Source organism: Cebus imitator, unplaced genomic scaffold (assembly GCF_001604975.1).
Source record: "Cebus imitator isolate Cc_AM_T3 unplaced genomic scaffold, Cebus_imitator-1.0 Scaffold65, whole genome shotgun sequence".
Taxonomy (NCBI): domain Eukaryota; kingdom Metazoa; phylum Chordata; class Mammalia; order Primates; family Cebidae; genus Cebus; species Cebus imitator.
In genome coordinates, this window is record NW_016107380.1 from 4,803,117 (window position 1) to 4,813,203 (window position 10,087).

The 10,087-nt window shown below is 43.4% G+C and overlaps 1 protein-coding gene across 1 annotated transcript in view; it reads right to left on the reverse strand.

Moving 5' to 3' along the window:
- Positions 1–10,087, reverse strand: part of ECT2L (epithelial cell transforming 2 like) — a 99,776-nt gene that overhangs the window by 16,969 nt on the left and 72,720 nt on the right. Inside the window, 3 exon segments of the mRNA XM_037739208.1 lie at positions 1,139–1,286; positions 3,167–3,381; positions 7,444–7,530. Of these exon segments, the coding sequence (XP_037595136.1) occupies positions 1,139–1,286; positions 3,167–3,381; positions 7,444–7,530 (450 nt within the window).

A 10,087-nucleotide genomic window follows, 5' to 3' on the forward strand; every position in this document is an offset into this window, starting at 1 on the left:
TAACTTTTGAATCATGAAGTTGTCTAGCAGTGACTAGACTCCCTGTGGGGGGGCGGGGGGTAGAAGGAATACTACAAAGGAAGCTGTCAAAGGGCAGGAGCCCTCCAGAGGCTTCCCAGCCTTCAGGCCTTTCCTGCAGGGCCTCAGTGAAGACAAGGTCACAGTGGACTCTGGCAGAAGTGTGCTGCCATGTGACAAGGTAGCCTTTTCTAGGCTTTCGATACTAACTGAGGAGGGAAGAAAGAGGGATTTTATTCCCATCAGAAGATATCCCAACAAGAGCAGCAAGTGGTACAGAAGGGAATTTCATATTCCTGCTCAGATTAAATAATGGCAGAAATTAGCCAGGCATGGTGGCTCACACCTATAATCCCAACACTTTGGGAGGCCAAGGCGGGCAGATCACCTGAGGTCAGGAGTTCAAGACCAGCCTCACCAACATGGAGAAACCCTGTCTCTACTAATAATACAAAAATCAGCTGGGCATGATAGCATATGCCTGTAATCCCAGCTACTTGGGAGGCTGAGGCACGAGAATTGCTTGAACTCGGGAGGCGGAGGTTGTGGTAAGCTGATCGCACCATTGCACTCCAGCCTGGGCAACAAGAGTGAAACTCCCATCTCAAAAATAAATAATAAATAAATAATGGCAGAAATTGCAACAAAGAAAACTGTTAATAATTTACTCTCTAGGAAATGTAAGACCAAGACACTTCTTACTTCATAGTGACACTTCATAAATTGATTGTTCTTCCAAGAAAGATGTGGATAATTCATTTATTTTTTACATGAGAGAGTGAACTTGTCAAGGACACACAGGATTGTGGCAGCAGAGTGCATTCCAAGCTCAACTGTTGAGCATTTTCCTGTAAACTGAAGGTCTCTGGGCAGGTGAAAGTCTGGGAAATTGTATGAGGATTAGTTCAGTTCAAGAACCAATTACTGGCAATGCTGTGTGGCAAATATGGTCCTAGCCCCTAAGTCAGGGCTCCTGTCCTCAGAGGTCACAGTGTATGGGAAGAGAGCTGGGAGCTAAGAGCAGAGAAGCCTTTCTTATTAACGCTAGTCTTTTGGGTCCCACACATAATTTCCTTTCTAGCTCAGATCTCATAGAATGATGGGATTGAAACTCATTTACCTTTTCAATAGTTTTCAGAATGACAGGGTAATTGTTGAAGAAATTGGTATATGTGTTCAACTGGCTTCCAAACTTTGTGACTATTTCTCCAACACAGTGAGCTGGGCCCCATTCCTGCAGTCTGTCTCTCAGGTTATCTAGAAACTGCCTGCGGTATGGGAAAAGCATAACTATGAAATATTAATTTGTGATAACTTCTAAACCCAAATATCCATTGTCATTAGTGCAAGCATTTTCAGCCTAGTCCTTTACAGTAGGGTTTTGGTCAAGTCATTTCTTCGTAACACAGAGAAATGCATATTGGACAGGAAAGGGGAACTGGGACATGAAGGAGTAGGTTGGCGGGTAGAATCCCACCTCTTCACCTCAATTCCTTGGGTCAGAACCACACACTGGCCACAGTACAGCTGCTGCCTAATGTCCCATTCTCTTGTCTCCAGATAGGCAGGTGGGTGAAAGCTCTTACAGTATTTAGAGGAGAGTGCTCCAATGTCTTCAACAGCTGAATGCCATAACCCCTGCTTGGCCCATTTCCCCATGGCTCTAAGAAAATCCCTTATTCATCCATCACAGGCTGTGAACACGGGAAGAGGCCTAGTTCAACCTCTTCACTTGGTAGGAGCTGGGGCCCATTGAGAAGAGGGAAGTTTTTCCAAGTTACCTAGAGAATTACCATCAGAGAAGCACATACTCAGGTTGCCTTCCTTTACCATAGGCAGAAATGATCACTTTTCTCTCTCATGTTATGAACTTGAAAATACGTTGTTATTGGCTGGGCGCAGTGGCTCAAGCCTGTAATCCCAGCACTTTGGGAGGCTGAGGTGGGCGGATCACGAGGTCAAGAGATCGAGACCATCCTGGCCAACGTGATGAAACCCCGTCTCTACTGAAAATACAAAAAAAAATTAGCTGGGCATGGTGGCATGCGCCTGTAATCCCAGCTACGCGGGAGGCCGAGGCAGGAGAATTGCTTGAACCAGGGAGGCGGAGGTTTTGGTGAGCCGCGATTGTGCCACTGCACTCCAGCCTGGCACCTGGTGACAGAGGAAGACTCTGTCTCAAAAAACAAAAAAAAATATATGTTGTTATTAAATTGACCCCCAGCCTTGGGCTTTCTAAGCTAAGTGTCCTGGTGGCTTAATCCCATTAATGCTTTCTGTTTTTTTCCCATTGCTTAACTGAACATTGCTGATTAAGAATGAACATATGGCTTTCCTCCTTCCTGCTGTCTTTTGCATGAAGAGTCTATTGGTTACAGCAAGGGTTCCCAACCCCCAGGCCATGGACTGGTACTGGTCCATGGCCTGTTAGGAACCAGGCCGCATAGCAGGAGGTGAGTGGCGGTTGAGTGAGCAAAGCTTCACTGATATTTACAACTGCTCCCTATTACTTGCATTACTGCTTGAGCTCCACCTCCTGTCAGATCAGCAGTGGCATTAGATTCTCACAGGAGTGTAAACACTATTGTGAACTGCACATTCGAGGGATCTAGGTTGTGTGCTCCTTATGAGAATCTAATGCCTGATGATCTGTCACTGTCTCCCACCACCCCAAGATGAGATCATCTAGTTGCAGGAAAACAAGCTCAGGGCTCCCACTGGTTTACATTATGATGAGTTGTATAATTATTTCATTGTATATTACAATGTAGTAATAGAAATAAAGTACACAATAAATGTAATGTGCTTGAATCATCCTGAAACCATTCCCCCCACCCCTGGCTGTGTAAATATTGTCTTCCACGAAACTGGTTTCTGGTGCCAAAAAGGTTGAGGACCACTGGGTTATAAAATGCCTAGGTCCTGAACTCCACTCCCTGCACCATGGCTATGAAGGGGGGAAGGGCTGTCCTTGGGAATCAATACTGGTCGCAGTCCAGTAGGTAAGGTAACGAGGATCTCTCCACTGTAATCAAGGTCCCCAAGAGGGGCAGAGAATCACTGCACCTCCAGACCGCTTTTGAAACAACAAAGCATGGGCTTCTCAGCACACAGTGAATATTTTAAAAAGCATATATTCAGAGTTTACCTGTTGAGACTTAAAATCTGCAGAATATCAGAGAAGAGGATCTGGATGTTGGCAGCACTCAGAATTGCTCTGTTTGATGACAGTGCTGCTTTCAGTGGTGTGACGTAAACATCTCTCACAATTTCCAGCATCTGTACATATTTTCTCTCACTCTGTAAGAGTTCCCTGACAACTCTAGTTCGCTTTTCTGCTGAGTCTTTCTGGAGCATTCTCTCCTGTAGAGAAGCAGTAAGAACTCACAGAAGAAGCACAGTGATTCTTCTCAGGCTTACAGCCTCAAGAAGCCTGAAAGTCAGTGATAGAGAAGTGGAAGTGCTGAGCAGTCAGGCAGCTACATGGAAATCCCCTTTTGCTGGTTTGTGCTATGCAGGTTGAAGGGGATTTCACAGGGGGCTGTGGAGGACCTTGCTGTCCATCACTTGTCCCCAGGATCACCAAAGAGCCCCTCCCATCAGGCCAGCCTGATGCCCAAGTAGAGAGGAGATTTTTAATCTTGGATCTAAAGGAAGGCAGTTTGAAACTTTATATTTATCTGTCTGTCCATCCAAGTCCACATTAGGTGTCGTGTGCTGGTGCTGGCCATGTATGATGGGAACATGACGGAGTCCTGTCTTCATGGAGGTTACAGTCTAGTGAGGAAGCCTTTGGCTTGTCTACCCTTGTTTGTTTTCCTATTTCTTTTTCTCAGTAGTGTTTTATTGATTATTCTGCAGACAGAAGAACTGAAATGAGCTAGCCCTCTGCTACAGTTTGAATGGCTCCCTTCTAAAACTCAGGTGTTGCCAATGTGATAGTATTAAGATGTGCAGCCATGAAAAGGTAACTGGGTCATGAGGACTCCTCCTTGATGAATGGGATCAGGTACCCTTATAAAAGGGCATGGCAAAGGGATTTGGTCCTCTCTTGCCTTCCACCATGTGAGGACTCCAATAGAAGGCCCCTGACAGATTCCAGCACCTTGATCTTGGACTTCCCAGACTCCATAGAGAATTTCTGTTCTTTGTAAATTACCCAGTCTCAAGTATTCTGTTGCAACAGCAAGAACCGGTGAAGACACCTTCTCATTATCAGCTAATTTGCTTCCCCAACTGACATATGAAAAAACTGAAGCATATGCTCCTCTTTTAGTATTAGGATCTAACTTCAGTATTAAGGATACGCTTTGAGCTGTAAACCTGTCTCTCCTGTCTAGCCAGGTTGCCAGATGTGCTGCTTTCCTATGTTTCCAACTCTTGTTTTATTTTTTAATGCAGAGGCAAAAACCATACTCTGGCCTAAAGAAATTCCATACCCTGATGTTGTGTGTGCTATGTTCATATAGAGAGATAAATTAATTTTTATTGCTGGTACTAGGTAATTTTTTTCTTTTATCTGCATGTTTCAAAAGCTATAAAATGAGCATCTTTATACCAGAAAATTTATAATACCTAAATTTTAAAAACATAATGTCCTTCAATTTGAGCCTTGAATAATTAATATTTTCCCTCCAGCCCTAAGTATACCCCACACTGCCCCCAGTAAAATATGACAGTACTGCTGCTGTCACTCCTGGTGCTACTTGTGTGCTCATTTAGTGTGGACCGAAGGTGACTCCAGCACTCACCTTGGTGAACAAAAAGCTCAAGGAAGGAGTCAGAATTGCCCACATTAATTTTAAGGTGGTGGACAGGAGGGCTCCTTGGTGCAGTTTAAGATTAACAGACATATATCACTTAGTATACTAATGAAAGCCTATTGGGAATAACAGGGCTTGTCAATGAGGCAGATCAGATTCCAATTTGTCAGATGGCCAGTCAATGAAGCAGACACACCTGCAGAGTTGGAACTGGAGGCAGAAGATACAATTGATGTGTTTCAGCAGCAGACGGGAGGGGTCCACTAAAAAGAGAACCTGCTACTTTAGGCCAGAGGCTCTTCTTACAGACCAAGAATGCATTCTCAACTAGAGAACTGCTATTTGGTTCCACTACATCCTATCTACTACAGTATAGTTCTCTCTATTCTTTCATTTCCTTCCCTATTCCTCTATTGTATATAAGGTAACTGATGAATGTGCACAAGCATTTTTAAAAAAGTAGTGGCCAATGGTATGTGTTGATCAACATCAAATGGAGATGAGAAGGGGAAAAATGCTTCTGTGAAAAGACCTCCTTGTCCAGGTGCAGTGGCTCATGCCTGTGATCTCAGCACTTTGGGAGGCCAAGGCGGGCAGATCACTTGAGGTCAGGAGTTCGAGACCCACCTGACCAACATGGTGAAATCCCATCTCTACTAAAAATACGAAACTTAGCTGGGCATGGTAGCACACACCTGTAATCCCAGCTACTCAGGAGGCTGAGGCAGGAGAATCACTTGAACCTGTGAGGCGGAGATTGCAGTGAGCTGAGATCATGCCACTGCACTCCGGCCTGGGATGATAGAGTGAGACTTCCTCTCAAAAAACAAAAAAAAAAGCCTCCTTTCTCTCTCCATGGCATGCTGATTCAGCTGTTATCTTTACATTTCAGTCTGTTATTTTGCTCTCACTATTTTAACAACAGCAATAATGTATACATATATATAAATCCTTGCATACCTGTTCATTTGGAGAATGCTAATGTTTCTCATTTATCATGGTAACAGGGCAATTTTATAGCATTTTCATACATACCTCTTATATGTAGGGCAATCTGTCTTTAAGTGAGGATCAATTAGTTGATAAAAACGATTCCCAGATAGTTTTCCCTTCAAGTAAAACACCCTGTTGTTTAAATAAGTGTCTTGTTTAAAATGAAAAAAATGTGTAATGCTATGTGAGCTTCACTGAGATGAACTAACTGTAATTTCATTCACTGCAATTATAATGTAAAAATAAGAGGCAAAGGAGAACTCACTGTATTTGAAATGTTATAAATGCACTCTTTTTTTTCTTTCTTTCTTTTTTTTGGGGGCAGGGTATCCCTCTGTCACCCAGGCTAAAGTGCAGTGGTACAATCATAGTTCACTGCAGCCTTGACCTCCTGGGCTCAAGCAATCCTCCTGCCTCAGCCACCAGAATAGCCACCACAACAGGCTAATTTTTTTGTGTGTGTGTGCAGAGACAGAGTTTTGCCATGTTGCCCAGGCTGGTCTCTAACTCCTCTGCTCAAGCGATGCACCCACCTTGGCCGCCCTAAGTGCTGGGATTACAAGCATGAGCTACCAAACTCTTCTTGTTTATTTTCCAAACACATGGTCTGTACAGAATACCTATTTAGACATATCTAATGAAGTGAAAAATACATCTGCATCCCACTTAGCAGTTGGCTTACAGTTCATGTATTTTTAAATATTGTATGTGTATTTCTGTATGTATATATTTTTAAATATTGGAGTTATTCAACATTTATAATCATTTTGAACTAAGGTTTTCATTGTCAAGGCTTTTGTTGTTATCTTAAAGCCACTGTCAGGTATTATTACCAATAGATGAAAAACTCTCATATTCACTGCTCGATGGAAACACGCTCTTCCTTGGTGTTCCTAGGGATGGGTTTGGGGTGAGTGAACACCCATGCCCTTGGGTTCACAGCCTGCACTGTCTGCAGCAGATGGACACAGCCAGGATGTCTGGGGCTGGGATAGAGCCCCAAGTCTGAGCTCAGGGCTGCATAACTTAAGATTTGTCTTGCCCAATTGTCTGGCCTTAGGGAAACCATTTAACTTTTTCTTCCCCATGTAACTTTTCGTAACTTTAGTTCTTTGTAATGTGGCTAGAATGTCTCCTTTATAGGATTCTGAGAAGGAAAGGTGATAATAAATGTGTTTGTGTGTTGAAGAAAATAAAAGCACATGCAGTGCCGTGGATGACACAGGACAGGGCCAGCCTCTGCTGAGGCAGCAGCACCTCCACGCTTTACACAGAAAGACGGAGCCCTAGACGTTGGATTCATTAGACTCAACTTCTGAAGTCAGACTGTAAGTTGCTAGATTAATTAGAAACTGTGAGCCTTTGTCCATGTTCCATTTCTTTAAAAGACATCCTAGTATCATACAGGAAAGTCAGGGAGTAACATACAGATTGGTTTTACTCCAGTATATTACACTGCTATCCTTGTGGCTCAACTTTTCAGTCTGGGGCTTATTTAAAAGAAAAGTCTGCCAGCTGAATTCTCCCTAATTATATTTGAGGGGTTTTTTTTTAATCCCCCAAAGAGAAATTTTCAAGGAAAATGAAGAACTAACAAGAATAAAGGCTGAAATTTCATTGTCAGGAGCAAAACCAATGGTAAATTTACATTATGTAATAATTAGCTCACCAGATTAATCAGTGCTTCAAAATCTAAATCATTTTTGCTGAGTCTTGACTTTGTGTCCCAAGAATTGTCTTCTACACCATTTCTTTCCTGAAGATTGAATGGAAACTTGGTTATTGCAGGCAGGTCTTGGCGTCTCTGAAAACTCAATACTGTGCCCACAGGAGGCCCTCAGAAGCTATCTGCCTTCAGCCCCAGCCACAGTGTTCCCTGACACAAGGAGTTCAGTGCTTGCAAATGGGATGCCACTCTTAAATTTTATGTTTTTTAAAAATAGGCTTTGCTTCCTTTGAAGAACGTTATACTTGAGAACTAAATTCAGTGAAGCTCCCTCTTCCCTGGGGCCTCCTCCCAGGCTTAGAGGCTCGCATACATTCTTGGGTAACAGGCTTCTTTTATTTTTCTTTTTCTTGAGACAGAGTCTTGCTCTGTCACCCAGACTGGAGTGCAGTGGCACAATCTCGGCTCACTGCATCCTCCACCTCCTGGGTTCAAGTGATTCTCTTGCCTCAGCCTCCTGAGTAGCTGGCTTACAGGCACCTGCTACCATGCCCTGCTAATTTTTATATTTTTAGTAGAGATGGGGTTTTGCCATGTTGGCCAGGCTGGTCTAGATCTCCTGACCTGAGGTAATCTGCTCAGCCTCCCAAAGTGCTGGGATGACAGCACACCCAGCCACCACACCCAGCCGAGTAACAGGTTTCTGCCTCAGCTCTGCTCTGTTCCTTCTCAGTTGAGGGCAAACAGGTTATTTTGAAGATGCTAGAAGGAAAAGCTCACAAAACTCACTCCTTTTTTTTTTTTCACCAAGTGAAAATGTGTCATAAACAGTTCACATACGCTTTCAAGACCTGCACATTTAAATAAGGCTTTACTTTATCTTGTTAACTATTCTTGCTGTGGTCTCCCTAAAACTTAGCCCATTTTTTTAAAAAGCCCTCCTTCCCTACCCTTGCTACCTGCAGCACCCCAGGGTCCACGCTAGCAAGGAGCAATGGTTCTGGTCCTATGGTTATGTTGAGGGATGATGATGGTTAGTGGTTGTTACTGCTGCCTTCCTAATCAAAGATGAAACTATCAGTGGCAACCCTCAGATGTCCAGGGATTTGGCTGGAAGAATAACTTCAATTTGTAACCAAGAGTCCTTTTATCTTACTTTACTGAGGCAAAAAATGATTTTTTTTTTTGGAGCTGCCACATTGCTGTGGCAGCCTGAGCCTCTGCAGAAGAGCCCTGATCTGCAAAGCTGCTGCCAGCTAGCTCTAGTCCTAGATGGCAGGAGATCCTGCCTGACCCCAAGTGCTTCATGTCTGCTCCAGGGAGTCTTCTAATAATTTATTTTGTCCTCTGCACTTGTGGCTGTCTCAGACCAGCCTGGCATGTATCCATAAGTATGGCTTGGGCAAGGAGAGGAGATCTACTTTTTTTTGTCTTGTTTTGTTTTGAGACAGGGTCTCACTGTTTCACCCATGCTGGAGTGCAGTTGTGCAATATTGGCTCACTGCAGCCTCGACCTCCCACCTCAGCCTCCCAAGTAGCTGGGACTATAGGCACAAGCCACCATGTCTGGCTAATTTTGTTCATTTCTTTTAGAGACAAGGTCTCACTATGTTGCCCAGGCTGATCTCAAATTTAAGTGATCCTCCTGCCTTAGTATCCCAAAGTGATGGGATTACAGGCATGAGCCACTGTGCCCAGCCAGTATCTTGCACTCCAGCCTGATGGAGTGAGGCTGTCTCAAAAAACAAAAACAAAAACTCTCAGTTTGGGCCAAGATTAGCATAACCCAAACAGCACAGAATTGTATCATGAATCTCATCTTTCTCTGGGAGATCACCTGACTGCACAGGCTCACATGAAAATTTATGCATTAAAATCCAGGTGTCAGCATGGACCCCAGACCACCTTCACTATTTTAGAACCTGCTTGCTTACAATTGGGCTTTGTTTCACATTCTGGCTCAGCAGCAACTTACTTTTTTAAATATATATTTTTCCTTTGTGGAGAGGACATTGATTTGGCATAGTAACTTTGTTTGAACCTAAAACTGCCAAGTTCATTCATTTTATATTATATGTTAAATTGCCAGAATTTTTACAGCTTAATTTTAGATTCAGATGCTATCTCTTACTTGTTTTTATGGTTGAATTCAGAGAAAGCAACAGGGCAGAAACTTTGGACATTTATAAGACAACTATTATTTTGGGTTGATGGGTCTTTGCCTTGCCTCCCCAGGACGTATGAGGAAGACCATAAAAAAATAAGCTCACAGAACCAGGCTTTGATCACATGTTAGGAATTGCTCTCTAGGCAGACACTATTTTCCAGAGAAGTTCTAGTCATTGCTGATGCTTCTGCCAGCAAACACTCAGCTGCCTAGATAAGGGGACAGAAATAGTTGTGAAAATGACAGGTAGAGTTCAGGAACAACTATAATTCTGGCTACCAGCCATCACCATGTTTGCATGGTATCAGTGTAAACATTATAGGCAGACAAAGATCAAGAGTAAATAATGATTGGGCAGCAAGATGATAGGTAGGTAGATGGATGGATAGATACATGGATGGAAACACACACACACACACCACACACACACACGGCACACACACACACCACACACGCCACACACACACCACACACACACAA